Source organism: Urocitellus parryii, chromosome 10, assembly GCF_045843805.1.
Source record: "Urocitellus parryii isolate mUroPar1 chromosome 10, mUroPar1.hap1, whole genome shotgun sequence".
Taxonomy (NCBI): Eukaryota; Metazoa; Chordata; class Mammalia; order Rodentia; family Sciuridae; genus Urocitellus; species Urocitellus parryii.
This window is the reverse complement of record NC_135540.1, coordinates 83,852,929-83,870,475: the sequence shown is the minus strand read 5'-3', so window position 1 is coordinate 83,870,475 and position 17,547 is coordinate 83,852,929. Positions and strand designations below refer to the sequence as shown.

Sequence of the window (17,547 nt, the reverse complement as noted above, 5' to 3'; positions counted from 1 at the left end):
ACTTATAACACAGTAATAACACTTTACCTCCTAAATTAGTAATAATTACATTTTTCAAGTGTTTTGTTGTTGTGCTTTCTTTTTTGGTACTGAGGATTAAGCCTAGGGGTGCTTAACCACTAAACCACATCCCCAACCCTTTAAATTTTATTTAGAGATAGGGGTCTGAATTATCTGGATTCCTCAAACAACCTACCCTCAGATACACACTCTCCAGATCTCAAAATAGAATTTCTAAAAATAAAAATAAAAAGAATTTCTAAAAATTAGATTGTTGAGCCAAGATGATCCAAATCATTATTAAAAGCTCAGTATCTGTGTTTCTAAGGAAGAAAAGAAAATAGAGAAAAGACATCCCTCTTTCAGTTGCAATACAAAAATAAAATCATTGACTCCCATTGTTTCTTTTAAGGATATCACAGTGCTATTTTAAATGATACATTCACTTTTTTCTTTCTTTCTTGACAAGAAGAACCATGATATGGCTACTAAGATTGATTTAGAAATTACTTCAAGTTTTACCTTCCTAAGTATATAAAGTTGTGATTTGTTAGAAACATTTCTTCAATCACTTCATTAGGGCATTCTTGATTTTGTCAATTTCTTTATTTTTTTCTTTTTCTTTTTTTTGGTACTAAGGACAGAACCCAGGAGTGCTTTACTACTGAGCCACATTCCCAGCCCTATTTTTTGAGACAGGGTTTCCCTAAAACACTTAGGGTCTCACTAAGTTGCTACAGTTGGTCTCAAACTTGTAATCCTCCTGCCTCAGCCTCTCAAGTCACTTGGATACATCACTGTACCTGGCTATTATCTTACAGTTTTTAAAAAGGCAGGAAGATTTTGTTTTTTCTTTTCTGAACATATATTTCTCTTTCATAGTGGATCATCTGAATACAAAGTGGCACTGACTGAAAACTACACAAATTCTCAAAGAAGAGAAAAGGGCTGAATATATTCAGGTTGAGCATTCCTAAAAGTCAGATTGAGCATTCCTAATATGAAAATCACAAAATGGAAATACTCCAAAGTCAAAAACATTTTAACACTGACATGATGCCACAGGTGGAAAGTTCCATACCTGACCTCATGTGATAGATGACAGTAAAAATGAAGGTGCACTAAAAATACCATATAAAGCCAGGCACAATGGCACAGGTCAATAATCCCAACCAGTCAAGAAGCTAAGGCAGGAGAGTCACAAATTCCAGGCCAGCCATGGCAACTTAGCAAGAGCCTTCTCAAAAATAAAATTAAATAGGCTGGGATATGGCTCAGCAGTAGAGTACCCTGGGTTCAATTCCCGCTACTTCCACAAAAAGAAACACACACACACTATATAAAACTATCTTGGTCGTGCTATGTGTATAAGATGTACATGAAACATAACTGACTTATGGTAGACTTGGGTCTTATCTCCATGGTATCTCATTATATCCGTTTACATACTTCAAACCCTGCCCTAAATCCAAAACCTAAAACACTACTCAACCTATGTACACCACAGAACAAATTGAAGTTTAATGAAAAGGCATGAACAAAGTTCAGTTACAGTTGGTAAAGCAGAGATGGTACATGACACATAAAGCAGACTTCTAAGAGACCTTAATGAATATGTATTAATAGAGTTTAAAAGGCCACTACAATGGAAGGCCAACGAAAGACAATCGTTTTAGGACTAACATCATGCTAGTAAAATCGAATGAAAAAGCTGGGCATGGTGGCACACACCTATAATGTCAGCAGCTCAGAAGGCTGAGATAGGAGGATTGTGAGTTCAAACCAGCCTCAGCAAAAGCAAGGCACTAAGCAACTCAGTGAGACCCTGTCTCTAAATATAATACAAAACAGGGTTGGGGATGTAGCTTTGTGATTGAGTGCCCCTGAGTTCAATCCCCAGTACCTGCATCCCCCCACCACCAAAAATTGAATGAAAAATATTCAGAATATCCATTCAGTTGATACTTAGTGTAAATTTCCTAAGAACACAAGAACACATCTGTGTTAGTCAAGCTTCCATGACTGTGACCAAAAAAAAAAAAAACTGACAAAAACAATGTAGAGGATGAAACATTTATTTTGGTCAGGGTTCTAGAGGTCTAGTCCATGGTTGGCTGAGTCCATTGCTCTGGGACCAAAGCATGGCAGCACATCATGGCAGAAGGGCATGGTGAAAGAAGTTGTTCCCCTCTTGGCAACCAAGAAATAGAGCCAGGGAGAGGAGTGAAGGGGCTGTACGGGCACAGAAGGTGCCTTTAGGGACCCACCTCCTCCAGCCATGCCCAACCTGCCTAGTTATCATCTAGTCAGTCCACTCAAAGTAGGACAGACTGCTTAGGTTACTACTTTCATAATCTAATCATTTGACCTCCAAACATTCCTGCATTAACATAGTAGCTTTGGGGAACACTTCTTATCCAAATCACAATACATTTCTATGCTAGATAATATGGAATTGATTCATGAAAAATAAAAATGGCCAGGTAAGGTGCTGCAGGCCAGCAATCCTAACAGCCCAGGAGTATCACTACTCAGCAATTTAGTAAAGCCCTAAGCAACATAGCAAGACGCTATCTCAAAATAAGAAATAAAAATAAAAGGGCTGGGACATGTCTCAGTGATTAAGTGCCCCTTGGTTCAATTCCTGGTACCAGACAAGAAAAAGAAAAAATGTTAACATTACTTTTTAGAAAAACTGCCTGGTACAAAAGGTAAGTTTGCTAGGTTCAATTATAAATTATTTATTTATCACTGATGTACTATCAATATCAAAAGAAAAAAATAGCTGATCTGATTAATGTGTAAAGAAATAAGGGTTCTGGGGTTGGGGTTGTGGCTCAGCGGTAGAGCACCTGCTAACATGTGTGAGGCCCTGGGTTCAATCCTCAGCACCACATAAAAATAAATAAATAAAGGTATAAAAAAAAATAATGGTTCTAAAGACAAATAACTATAATTATTATAATCAGTAGGAATCTGTGAATTTCATATTTTATGAATCCAACATTATTTAAAAAAACCATTTCATAATTTCTTTACAAAGAGGAATAGACTTGTTCCTACTCCTTGCTGCACCATACTCTTTTAACTATATAATAAGATTTAACATATAGGAAATAACAGAAAAATGTCTTAACCATTAAATCTCAAATGTCCTGGACTATTACCATTAAATCTCAAATGTCTTGGACTAATCCTCAGAAAATATTTTCAATAAAGTATTTTCCCTCTCCACTTCAACATTACAAAAAAATCCCAGTAAAATCCTATGGATCAACTATAAGCATGATATTCAGGCCATCCATTTAACTATCTAATTTATGAAAATATAACAGTAAGCCTAATATTTCTGCATTTTAGCCAATAATATCAGTATTCTTTCCATTCTCACTTAAACATCATTTGCAATGCTACATTATAGAATAAAAAAATACAAATAGATCATTTTCTTAGAGACTCATAATCTTTGAGAAAGGAAAACAAATCTAAAAGTATATACTTTATAAAACTTTGATGTTTATTCCTCAGAAGCACAGAATAAAATGTTTAGTACAGTGCATTTGTATTTAGTCCTCTGTTAAAAAATAAACTCTTCTTCATATGCAAATTTCATTATATATATATATATATATATATATATATGATATGAGGATGACTTTCATCCCAAACTAAACAAAATTCAAAGTCTCAGGAGCATAAACTTATCTGGTTTTTTGGGGTTTTTTTTAGTTGTTGACAGACCTTCATTTTATTTATTTGTATGTGGTGCTGAGTATTGAACCCAGTGCCTCAACATGCTAGGCAAGTGTGCTACCACTGAGCCACAGCCCCAGCCCAGGAGCATAAATTTTTGATTAACGTATTTTACTTAAAATAATTACACTAATCAGATACAGTTAATTCTTACTATTATAATGTTTTCCCTCTTGTAATCATATAATGTGTCATTATTTTATCTAGTGCATTAAAAACTAAACACGGGGCATTTGGACTATGGTTTACGATAAAGTCATCCTAAAAGAGCAGGTGTGGGGAACTGCAGCATTAATTTAAAGTATCTCTACACAGTGAAACTCAATTTCTACAATTAATGTGCTATAGTTACAGTAATAATAAAAAGAAAAAATATCTTCTCTAAATAATTTTAGAGTTTTATACAAAATTAAAGTACATAAACAAAACAAAAAACGTTTCCCAACAAGTTTGTTTAAGATGATGACATTATTCTGAAATCTGGAAGCTAAATTCGATACCCAAAAAACTACTTTTCTTAAAATGACACTAAAATTTTTCAGTTATATGATAACCAAAATGGCCTTTAAGGGCTCAGAACACCTTAACACTCAGTGTTAAAACTCTCTTTAAAAAAAAAAAAACTCACCTTTCAAACCTAGAGTTTGTAGCTGGAAGAGCCGACCAAGTTCATAAGGCAAAACCCGTAACAGATTGTTATTTAAAAGCAATTCCCTGTTTAAAGAAAAAAAAAAAAAACATTGTTTCAGTTTAATATACCAGACTTTATTAATTTCCAAATTTGCCATTTTTTTTAATGAAAACATTTTATTTTTATGTGGTGCTGAGGATCAAACCCAGTGCCTCATGCATGCCAGGTGAGCACACTACCACTTGAGCCACATCCCCAGCCCCACATTTGCCATTCTTAACTTTCTAACATACCATGAGTGATATTTACATTCAAAGCATCTGTCTATACTAATCCAAAACTGCTGTGCAACATTAAAAGTACTACAAAATGTGCAACTGCCACAATTAAAAGTGTTCTATGATTTCCTCATTTCCCAGCACAAATTAAAGTCAGGAGTATAGGAACTGCACATCGTTCTCATGCTAAATCCATGCTCTCTCACCCAAAATGCCTGTCATATGCAAATCAGAGTGACAAATACCATTAGTTTCCAACTGAAACCTAGTTTAATTTAGAGAAAAAAAAGTTAAGTTTTTTACACAAACTTTAGGAATAAACCACAATGAATGGCCAATAACCTGCGTGATTTTTATAATTGATTACAATCTATGTCAAAGTACTATGAAAACAAAAAAAGAAAAAAGAAAGAACAAGTTAGCATATCACAGAAGTAAAAGGTAACTAAATAGAAAACATGAAAAGACAAGTACTCTGATAAACAATCACTGACACAGAACATAAACATTAAAGCACAGGATGGAATATATAACAATAAGATATAATAGATAAGATCTAGGTTCATGATTGTGAAATTTCGAGAGAACTATAGAAAAAATAAAAAGCATCTTCATTAGTAGATGACCAGAAAAACTAAGACAAAACCAATAAATCAGTAAGGGATGATAAACAACAAAAGTCTGTTTAATTTTTAACATATCACAGTAATTTTTTAAAATTATTACTCAACAGATAAGATACAAAAGCAATGTTTATTTTCACTGGCAACATTTATATAAAGTCTTAAGATTCCTGAAAATTTTTCTCCTATGAAGAAATTCTTACAGGATCCTGAAAGAACCAGAAATAAACCTATTTTGTCAGGCTTTCCAGTTCCCTTAAAGAGCTGTAATATAAAATATAAATATACTATCATATAATAGTTATGTCCCTAAAAATTTTGTTTATAAGCAAACCGATTTTTCCAATTATTTCTTATTAGTTATATCAGACTTGATCCTAAGTGAGACTTACTAAATATTTTAATCTCACCCCACTTCAAGTCTGTATTTCATTGAAGTGATTTTGACAAAGGAAGAAAATTTCTTCAGACAAAGGAAGAAAAAGAAATGTCTAATGGAGACCAAATCAAGCACTGTACTTAAAATTCAATCTTCACAGAAGATGTAGAAATCCCACTATAAAATGAGTAACATCCAGAGCTGGGGATGTGGCTCAGCAGTAGAGCGCTCGCCTAGCACATGCATGGGCCTGGGTTGGATCCTCAGCACCACATTAAAAAATAAATAAATAAAGGTATTGTGTCCAACTACAAATAAAAAATAAATATTTCAAAAAATGAGTAATATCCCATATTTTTATTTGGCAAATTTAGAATTTTATATAGTAAGTCACATCTGTAAGCATTTCCTCACCTGAGAGACACCATGTTTCCTAGTTCTGCTGGTAAACTTCTGAGTTTATTGGATGACAGATCCAGGTAAACCAGATTATGAAGCTTGGCAATATCAGGTGGAATGCGACTAAGGAAATTGTCATTTAGGTGCAATGCCGTCAAGTGTGTCAATGACCAAAGTGATGTACTTAAGCTCCGCACTCTACCTGAAAGGCAAAATATTGATGCATAAAACTCCAGGCCCAAGAAAAAGGTTAAGTCACAAGGACTAAAATATGACAGCAGGGGCTGGGGCTGTAGCTCCATGGCAGAGCACTTGCTTAGCACGCGTGAGGCACTGGATTCGATCCCTAGCACCACATCAAAATAAACAAATAAAATAAGCTAGGCACAGTGACACACACTGTAATACCAGCAGCTCGGGAGGATGAGGCAGGAGGATTGTGTGTTCAAAGCCAGCCACAGCAAGAGAGAGGCACTAAGCAACTCAGTGAGACCCTGTCTCTAAGTAAGTTACAAAATAGGACTGGGGATGTGGCTTAGTGGTCAAGTGCCCCTGAGCTCAATCCCTGGTACCAAAAATAAATAAATAAATGAAGGCATGCTGTCCATCTACAACTACAAAAAAAATTTTTTTAATTTACAAAAAAAGTGATAGCAGCAGCTGCCTACAAATATTTTATCTTTGACATTTTAATTTTGTGTTTAAGGTCAAATAATTGCTTCTAAACACACCCAACCATACTTTAATTTCTCGTCATTTTCACCCAATAATCCCTCCTTCCCATAGACCTTCCATGTATTCAGTGAGTTATGGCAAGATGTAGAGACCCTTGGAGTAAGATCTCATGGAAAAAACGAAGCTAACTGAACAAGTGGTAGAAGAATCTTGACTTTTTTTTTTTTTTTAAAGTCTGACTCCGTACTAAAGTTTTTCTCACATACTCCATGATAATTTTTACTGCAAGGTTTGTCCGTTTCAAAGATCTGGATTAGTCTACAAACTTTAAAACAAAAATAAACTACTATATAATTTAGAATGAACCTTAGATCAGCCATCAGAAAAACCACTGTATTCCCAAAGGAACCTTCTTCTGATCTTGCAATTAGAGATTAAGAACTCTGGTTTAAGATTTTTTGCATTAAGTGCAACATCCTCAAGAAAATAGTTCCACATCTAGCTTTATCAATCAGCAACTGATACCTAGAATAGAACATACACTAGATCATAAGACCTGGCTCAGAGTTCTGCTTTTTATCATTTATTAGCTACATAAGTCCAGACAAATCATTTGGCCTCAGTTCATATAAGATGAAATGCTGTCTTACCTATCAGTAAGTATTAATTGTACAAAATAATTTATTTGAAGGCTCCTTTACAAAAGTAAAGTGATATTTTAATTATATATCATTTTTCATTATCATTCTCAAAGGGGAAATATTATTTCATATAGCTATTGAGGAGTAGATTCACTTTTAACTTCTGTCCAGGTTCTTTCTACCACAGGTTCTCTCCTGCTATCTATAATCAAACTTATAATGTCAACTAAAATTTTGCATTTTAATTGTTAAACAAAGTTTTCAAGTAAAGAGACTCTAGGTAAGAAAGAAACATATTTCAATTCTATCCAGGGTTTAACCAAGTGTTTCTCCATACAGAAATTCTGCTCCTCGGGGGACTTTGACAATATCTAGAAACATTTGTGATTTTCATAACTAAAAGAGTACTACTGGTTCCTAATAGGTAGACATCAGAGATGCTACTAAGCATCTTACAATGCATACAACGACCCTCTACTACAAGAAATTATCAGGTCCAAAAGGTCAATATGCCAAGATTGACAAACCCTGGATTAACCTAATAGGATCTGAAGGATTTGCTCATGTATATTCTTTTGACTGCCAATCTGTCATCCACCCAGTTACCTTTTAGCTACATGTATGAGTTATTCTTGCCATACTTGCCACTGATATTACGATGTGAGTTTAACTCTTCCAAACAAAAGCCTACTGGGAAAAATCACATCCCATATAATCTGCACTATAGCAGTTCAGAAAATAAAAACATTTCTTACAATCTATTTTTTACTTTGTAATAATTTTAGAATTACACAAAAGTTACCAAAATAATACAGGGAGTCATATCTCTTACTCCTCATTTTAGAATCTTACATTACTATGGTGAACTTGGCAAAACCAGGAAACCAACATTGGTATATTACTGTTAACTAAAATCTAGACTTTATTTGGCTTTCAACAGTTTTTACACCTTTTTGTTCCAGGATTCAACTCCAGCTACTATTTTGTATTTAGTCATGATATCTCCTTAATTATGGCAGTTTTTCATTCTTTTCTTGTTTTTCACAACCTTGATAATTTTGAGGCTTAGTAGTGGGTATTTTGTAGAATGTACTTCAGTTTGAGTTAGTCTGATGTTATATTCTATTTTAACAAATCCCAAACATTTATTGAGGTCTTGTAACACAGTAATCATGTATTTGTTAGGATAGCTTCAATTCAAACCTTCAAAGGTTTCCTTCTTTGCCAACATTTAAGTGACAGGAGGATGGCAAAGATGTTAATTTGACAAAATTACTCTGAAAGAATCAAACAAAATCTATTATATCACAAAACCTGGTTTTACTTAGAATCTGAACTTCCAATAATCCTCAATTCCAGATGGTAACTCTTACTCAAGGTAATTAATCTCAAAGAAAGGGTGGGGACAAAGATACTTAGTAACAGATTAAAAAAAAAAAATCTAGTACCTTGGCATTCTTGTATACTTTCAATTAGTCCACCTAATTAAAATCAAAATAGCAATACCTTTATTCATTTGTACTAGTATATCTCAAATAAAATGCTTCAGATTCCACTCACCCGAGATTTCTAATTCTGCCCAGTGAGATTTTTTCCCATTGGCTACCTCCTCCGCTGACATGATGGTATAAATTCTGCGAGGATCTGGAGGATCATATTTTTCCTTTGGCATCCCTATTAGTCTGTGAAAAAAAAAAAAAAGGTCATCAATAATTACTATAGTCTTCTAGAGAAAATGAGATGGAAAGTTTTCTTTTTCTCTCCCATTGCCAGACTACTAAGTCTTTTTATACTAAAAATTCTCATTTGAGGAAAACTTATCATCTAAGCATACTAGACTCTTGTAGGAAAACATTAAAAGACACCTAAAGTAAAATGCAAACAATGACTCTAGACTTCAAAGAGGTTCTTAATTCCTTCCCCTTCATTTAGATGCACTGCTTTCCTAGATAGCCTGACCTTACAAACAGTGTCCTAAATATATTACTCTAAAAGAATCAGGCAATTCTCTTATTTCTTTCAGTGATATTTCAGATATCAGATCAGTACATGACACCCCCCTTGACCAGAGAATAGTTCAAACGCATTCTATGCTTATGAGAAAAGCAGACTTTTCTGTCCTTCTGATCATAAATAAAAAAAGAATATATAGCCCAGACTGCTGAGGGCAATCCTTCAACAAAGAGAAGGAACACCAGCTGGAGAAAACGGTTTTAGAAAACAGAGAAAGCTGCACACTTCAGTGAATCACACCTATGGTAATCCCAAAAAAGCCAGTATCTATTTCCCTTCTAAGGTAATTTGAGTTATGGTTTCTGATACTTTCTCTCAAAAGCATTGTAATTTGGATGATTACATTTCTTGGTTTGACAGTCTTAATTCATATCTGTTCTTCTAAGGTAATTATTATCACTCTTTCTTTACTTTCAAAGGTTTCCAATTGGATAAGTTACACAGCCACCTTGATCAAAATTAATATTATGCAGTCTTTTTCATAATCACAACACAATCATCAATGATGACCAACTACTCCACTATTCAAATGTGACACATACAAAGGAAATGGCAAACGGCCCTAAAGTAACCTATTCAAGAAGTCCAATATAAAAATTACTGCTTTGGCAAAAGGAAGAAAATAAATTCACTTCAGATCTAACAAAGTATAGCAAATGATACAAAGTTCTGTGCCTAATTAAACTGCTGCATATCATCTGCAATTGCCATGTATTTGTAGTTGGTTCCTCTTTTATATTTTCACATACACAACCCTAAACCAAGTGTCCAAATTGGGACTATTTCTAAGTAAAATTTAAATTTAATATTCTGAATGGAAGACTTTGATGTCTAAAATTTGTTACATGTAGAGAATACAGAAAATACTCTTACATTATGAATTTTAGCAGTTTTTTTCCTAGTTTTCTGAAGAATGACAATGATATTTTGATGAGGATTTTTAGTGAATAAGTATATCACTTTTGGTTATGATCATTTTAACAATATTAATTCTGCCTACCCATGAACGTGTGAAGTCATTTCATTTTCTAAACATTTATTTATTTATTTTTTTAGTTTTTGGCGGACACAACATCTTTGTTTTGTATGTGGTGCTGAGGATCGAACCCGGGCCGCACGCATGCCAGGCGGGCGCTCTACCGCTTGAGCCACATCCCCAGCCCTCATTTCATTTTCTAGAGTTGTTCTCAGTGTCCTTCAGTGTTCTATGATTTTCACCGTAGAGGTCTTGTTACATTTATTCCTAGGTATTTTATCTTTGAGATTCTTGTGAATAGGATTGTTTTCCTGATTTCTTTTTCAGTGAATCCGTTATTGGTATGTTGGAAAATTATTGATTTTTGTATGTTGAGTTTGTATTTTGCTACTTTTCTGAATTTATTAGTTCTAGCAGTCTTAAGGTGGAGCTTTCTAGATTCCAAATGTAGGATCAAATTATCTGCCAACAGTAATAATTTGACTTTTTCCTTTCCTGTTTATATCCCTTCCTATTTGTATTTCCTTCCCTTGCCTAATTACCCTGGCTAGAATTTCTAGTACTATACTGAATAGGCATCATGAGAGAAGACATCCTCATCTTGCTTCTGATTTTAGAGGAAATGCTTTCAATTCTTCTCCATTCACCATGATATTGGCTTTCAATTTGTCATATATAGACTTTCTGATGTTGAGGCAAGCTCCTTCTATTCCTAGTTTCCTAAATAGTTTTATCATGCAGAATATTGTTGAAGGCTTTCTCTGCATCTATTGAAGTGGCAATGTGATGATTTTGTCCTTAATTCTATTCATATAGAGAATTACATTTATTTATTTTAATTACATTTATTGGCGTGTATGTTGAACCATCCTTGCATTCCTGGAATGAAACTAATTTGGTCATGATATACAATCTTCTTAATATGTTCTTGAATATGTCTGACTAATGTTTTATTAATGGTTTTTACATGTAATGCTTTCAGGGATATTGGTCTGTAGTTTAACTCATTATTGTGTCCTTATCTGGTTTGGTATCAGGGTGAGACTGGCTTCACAAAACAAATTTGTAAGTGTTCCACCTCTTTCATGGAATAATCTGAAGAGCACTAACATTAGTTCTTCCTTACAGACCTGGGTACAATTTAGCTGAGTATCCATCTGGTCCCAGGTTTTAGAAGGCTTTTTATTGATGCTTCAATCTCATTGCTTATTATTGATCACTTTAGGTTTTCTAAATTCCTCTTGGTTCAACTTTGATAGGTTATGTGTCTAGGACTGTATGCATTTCTCCTAGATTTTCCAATTTATTGGAGTATAAATTCTCAGAGTAATCCCTAAGGATCCCCCTAGATTTCTGTGATATCTGTAGTAATATCTCCTTTTTCATCTCTAATTTTATCAATTTGGGTCTGTTCTCTGTTTCTTTTGGTTAGTTTGGCTAAGGATTTATTAAACTGTTTATTTTACCAAAGAACTAACTCTTTGTTCCACTGATCTTTTGTATTTTTTTTAATTCTCTATTTCATTTCAGATTGGTCTTAATTATTCCCCTCCTTCTACTGGTTTTGAAACTGGTTATCTCTTGTTTGTCTAGGGATTTAAGATCAATCAATAGATTGCTTATTTGGGGTCCATCAGATTTTCTTATGTAGGCACTCACAGCTATAAACTTTCCTCTTAGAACTGCTTTCATAGTGTCCCAAAGTTTCTGGTATGTTGTGTCACTATTCTGGTTTGATTCCAAAATCTTTTAAATGTCTCCCCTGCCTACTTCTATGACTCATTCATCAATCAAAATGATATTGTTCAATCCCCATGTGTTTATATAGATTCTGTAGTTTTTCTTGATGTTGACTGATAACTTCATTCCATTTTAATATGGTAAGATGCAAGGAATTATATCAGTTTTTTAATATTTGCTAAGAGTTGCTTTGTAGCCTAATATGGTCTGTTTAGATAAGAAAAATATGATCTACTTTGAACAAGGTTTCATGAGCAGCTGAGACGAAAGTGAATTCAGTTATTGTTGGAGGAAATATTCAAAAGATGTCTATTAAATCCATTTAATTAATAATTTGGGGTTTTGAAGATTATTTACAGAGTTTAGAGTAGATGACCTATCTACTAGAGAGAAAGGTATATTGAAATACTCTATTATTACACTGGAGTCAAGTCTGCAAGTCAAGTAGGGTCTAAAAACCAAAATAATATTAATAAGGACATATTTAGAGTCAGAAATCTCTCTTGGATTTGATTAAAATGCCAATAGAAACACAAGCCTTCCCTTAATCCTTTAAAACGAATTTATGTAAGTTAAAACATTTTTCATTTGGGTTAATTCAGTAATTTAGTAGCGACTATAGTTCTGATGATCACTATTGCCTCAAACATCAGGTTTTCAACTGTAGTATTAAAAATTAGAGGACTCAAATGCAGGGAATGAACATTATTTTTCCATCAGGTTCTCAGTATCAACATTTCACCTTGTAAGCATATTACAAAACCCTATTTCAAAATAACAAAATGTGGGTTGGTGGGCGGCCGGGAGCCCAGGATGTGACTTCCCTCGGGGCTCCTCGCAGCCGCTGTAGGTATCACTATCTGTTGGCTGGGACGCAGGTCTTGGATTCCGTCCTTCAGACAAGAAAGACGTGGCGAAGGCCCGGAGGTGAGGCCTCTGCAGCAGCACTTATTCTTTCGGCTCCCCAGGGACGGGCCGAAGAATGGCGGGCTAGTCACCTCCGGGTCCTGTCCCCTCGGGGCCGGAAAAGACTCCTCTTGTCGGAACCAGGGGTCACTTCCCTAGCTGCACTAGCCTACCTGTAGACAGCGGCCCTGACGGACCAAACACATTTTATGAGCATTTTCTTTCTTTTATTTTTTTCAGTATTTTTTTGGCTTTTCTGAGAGTTTAAATCAGCTACCGCTGCAGGGCGTTGTGCTGTTAGTCTTATCATAGGCATGGTCTTTGCATTGCCCAAAATGTAAGTGCCAGTGCATCCTTCTCTGCTTCTGTTAAAGTGGTCCTCTTGATTTGAGTGCGGTGCTCTACTATTACATTTATATGACAACTATTTACTTAGGCTGTCTCCTAACTCTACTTGATTTTAAAGAAAAATAACTGCTAACATAAATTGAGCGCTTACTTGTGCCATCGTGGTGCTAAACTTATAAAATGGATTGTCTCACTGATCCTGAGAACCCTTTGAGGTTATTCTCCCAGACAAGAATAGAAGCAGCCAAGGAGGATGCTGTTGAACCAGTTAGAAGGCTTTTACCATCATCCCAGCAAGATATGATAATGTGGACTTGGGAAATGTCAGAGAAGATGCAAAACAGAGGACAGATTTCAGAGGTCCACAATCTCTACTCTGCAATCCCAAAATAAGACAAAAACAGAAAACACTCTGAAACTCAAAAGTGTTTTGTGAGTTTGGCACCAGGACTCTTTGACAACAAAACAAACCGTGGATAAACATGAAGCCTCCATTGTCTTACTACTCATATCCGTTCACCACACATACCTCTGTTATTTGCTGATGTTCTGTGACTTGGAATTAATAGCATTGGAAAATGTCCAAAAGAGTTAAAGATATACCTATGGATAATGGTGAGAAGAAGAAAAGGAAGCATCTGTCTTTATAAATAGCTCAGAAAGTAGAGTTATTACAGAAGCTTGATGCTGGTGTGTCTGTAAGGTGTCTTACAGAAGAATATGGTGTGGGGACCACCACTATATATGACTTAAAGAAACAGAAAGACAAATTGCTGAAATTTTACAGTGACAGTGATAACCAAGACCTAATGAAAAACAGAAAAACATTACATAGGGCCAAAAATGAAGATCTTGACCGTGTGTTAATTGAATGGATTCGACAACAAAGAAGCAAAGATATGCCCCTGACTGGTTTATTGGTCATGAAACAAGCTAGAATATACCATGAAGAACTGAACATTGAAAGCGAGTGTGAATATTCAGAAGGGTGGCTGCAAAAATTTAAAAAGCGTCATGGAATCAAATATCTTAAAATGTGCGGTGAAAAAGCTTCTGCGGATCATGAAACAGCTGAAAATTACATTGACGAATTTGCTAAGATAATATCTGATGGAAACCTTAGCCCTGAACAAATTTACAATGCTGATGAAACAGCTCTGTACTGGTGCTATGTTCCTAGAAAAACCTTAATCATGGCCAATGAAAAGGTACCAACAGATTTCAAGGATGCCAAGCAAAGATTAACTGTTCTTGGATGTGCTAATGCTGCAGGTACACATAAGATAAAACTGGCAGTGATTGGGAAAAGCCTACCTCCAAAATGTTTAAAAGGTACAGGCAGCTTACCTGTGCATTATTATGCAAACAAAAAAGCATCAGTAACCAGAGAAATCTTTTCTGATTGGTTCAATAAGCACTTTGTGCCAGCAGCACGAGCTCACTGCAAGGAAGCCGGACTAGAAGACAATTGCAAAATTTTACTGTTCCTAGACAACTGTTCAGCACATCCCCCTCCAGAACTACTTGTGAAAAATTGTAATGTTTTCAGCATCTTCCTTCCCCTGAATGTGACATCCATAATACAGCCTTGTGACCAAGGAATTTTACGCTCCATGAAGAGCAAATATAAACACTTTTTCTTGAACAGGATGCTTGCTTCAGTGAACACAGGCCTGAAAATCCAGGACTTCCTTAAAGAATTTAGTCTTAAGGATGCCATCTATGCAATTGCTAATGCATGGAATGATGTTGATAAGTCAACATTAACAAATGCTTGGCACAGACTTTGGGCTACAATGATGTTTGAAAATGACCTTGCTGATGAGGATTTTGAAGGATTTAGAGACTCTAATGAGAAGATTATGATATCAAAACTTATTACTTATGCCAAAAGTTTATCAGCTGAAAGTGTAAATAAGTTAGAAGAAGCTGACATTGAAGAAATACTGAACATTGATAATGATGTACCCGTTGTGCATCCTTTGAGCGAGGGGGATTTTGCTGAAATGGGTGTAAATACAGATCAGTATGAAGATAGTAGCAGTCACGATGATGACATGAACACAGGTGAAAAAATCTCTATAGAACACCTGGTGAAAATGTGTGACCAGTTAATTGCTGGTCTTGAACAATGTGCATTCATCAGTGAGCAAGAGATCATGGCAATTTACTCAATTAAAGAGAAATTGCTGAGACAAAAACCTGTGTTAAGGAGGCAGATGACACTGGAAAAGGCCTTTTAAAAAGTTCTATGTCACTTGAGAATCCTGTTTCTGGCTCATTATGTCTAGCTGCCTCCTGGTTTTATAGACAATGGTAATATTGGTGTAACTTTTTCTCCAAGATTCTCTAGGAACCAGAAGTGATGAACATTTATTGCATTTATATGTGTTATACATTAGTTTTCATCAGTATGAATATAATTTTTACTTAAAAATTTCCTTTGGGCTGGGGATGTGCCTCAAGCGGTAGCGTGTTGGCCTGGCATGCGTGCAGCCCGGGTTTGATCCTTAGCGCCACATATAAACAAGGATGTTGTGTCCGCCAAATACTAAAAAATAAATATTAAAATTCTCTCTCTCTCACTCTTTAAAAAAAAAAAATTTCCTTTAAAGTGAGAAGTTTTACCAGAAGTAAAAGAAATAAGAAGCTTAAAGTATATAGTCTATTCTTATTTCATTTACCAGTAAGTGTATTCACTTATTGATAAATTCACTAATTTATTTATGTAAATAAATCATATTATTTATGGTCTTTATTCCACTTAGTATAATTTTGTGTGTGAGTGGTGCTGGGTATTGAACACAGGGCCTCACACTCACTAGGCAAGCACTCCACCATTGTTGTATCCCTAACCCTTCATACATTTCTTTACAGAAATATTAATATATTTCATATCCACTTAGTATATTACAAAGTATACCAAAGAATACCAATTTTTTTCTAAATTGCAAAAAAAAAATCTCACTTCCAAAACACATGTGGTCTCCAAAGTTTTGGATAAGAGATTCTGGGTCTGAAATACTTAACCTTAAGAGATTTGTTTTGCAGATCCAATGAGATTATCAATGTAAAGTGCCTAGTATAAAATAAATACTCATTAAATGATGTTGCTATTACTATTATTTTATTATCCTACCCTTAAAAGTGTGGGAAAAAAAGACCTTTCTGACAATAGTTAAATAATTTAACCTAATATAAATAATGATAAGCACTCTTCAAATTTTATCACCCTAAGAGAAGCTTTGGCAATATGCTGATAATAGGTACTTGAGTATCTCCTAATATTTATCCAGAGTTGGAAGGGTTTCCCACATCAGAAGATAAAACATGTCATGCCATGTTGAACTACATTTCATGTAAATAAAATATATCCACTTCTAGTGTTCTCTTATTCATCAAAGAAATATTAATATATCTATCTGCTAAACATTCCCTCAGCTCTCTCTGCCACAAACACCACATAAATAAGAACTAAATCTCCCTTGTGATCAAGGGTCCTTAACCCTCCTTGTGTAACCTCAGCTATCATAAGAATTTGAACATAACAGAATAAATAAAATTTATATTCTATAAATAAGGGTATTCTTAGCTTAATGAATTTGAATTGATTCCAGATAGCCTGGTCTTTATAGAATTTGTTCATTTAAAATATAAAATTTATTACTTTTCTTTTATTATAAAAAAATACATAAGAATTCTAGAAACTGGAAAATGTGGTTTTTAAAAAAGAAAATAAAATTATCCCCAATCTTAAAAAAAAAAAAAAAATCAAAATAACAAAATGTATCATTTAAATGATAAACAATCATTTCAAATGCACCTAGCAAATCACACTGCCTACTGTAGATTCATACTGACAAAATTAAAGATTTAGCTGCATGTGGTAGCAAACGCCTATAATCACAGTAACTTGGGAGGCTGAGGGAGGAGGACTGCAAGTTTGAGGCCAACCTCAGCAACTTAGTGAGGCCCTAAGCAACTTAGCAAGACCGTGTCTCAAAGTAAAAAATAAAAAGGGTTGGGGATGTAGCTCTTGGGTAAAACACCACTGGTTTCAATCACCAATACCCACAATTAAAAAGACTAAAAATTGATAGACTTCAAAAACTAGTTTACACTCCAAGAAAAATTTAATTATCAATTTCATTCCACTTCCCTTCAATGGGCTCTGAATGAGACTGC

General features: G+C 34.7%; 1 protein-coding gene across 3 annotated transcripts in view; it reads right to left on the bottom strand.

Moving 5' to 3' along the window:
- Window positions 1–17,547, bottom strand: part of Cnot6l (CCR4-NOT transcription complex subunit 6 like) — a 101,414-nt gene that overhangs the window by 59,879 nt on the left and 23,988 nt on the right. For 2 of the 3 annotated variants that reach the window (XM_026403136.2, XM_026403135.2), the window contains exons 2-4: window positions 8,940–9,061; window positions 6,079–6,265; window positions 4,382–4,467 (exon numbers count right to left, since the gene is read on the bottom strand). In XM_026403136.2, the coding sequence (XP_026258921.1) occupies window positions 4,382–4,467; window positions 6,079–6,265; window positions 8,940–9,051 (385 nt within the window). In that variant the 5' untranslated portion in view covers window positions 9,052–9,061. Of the gene's footprint in view, window positions 1–4,381; window positions 4,468–6,078; window positions 6,266–8,939; window positions 9,062–17,547 lie in introns of those variants that run through there. The other variant, XM_026403137.2, reaches the window with a different exon arrangement.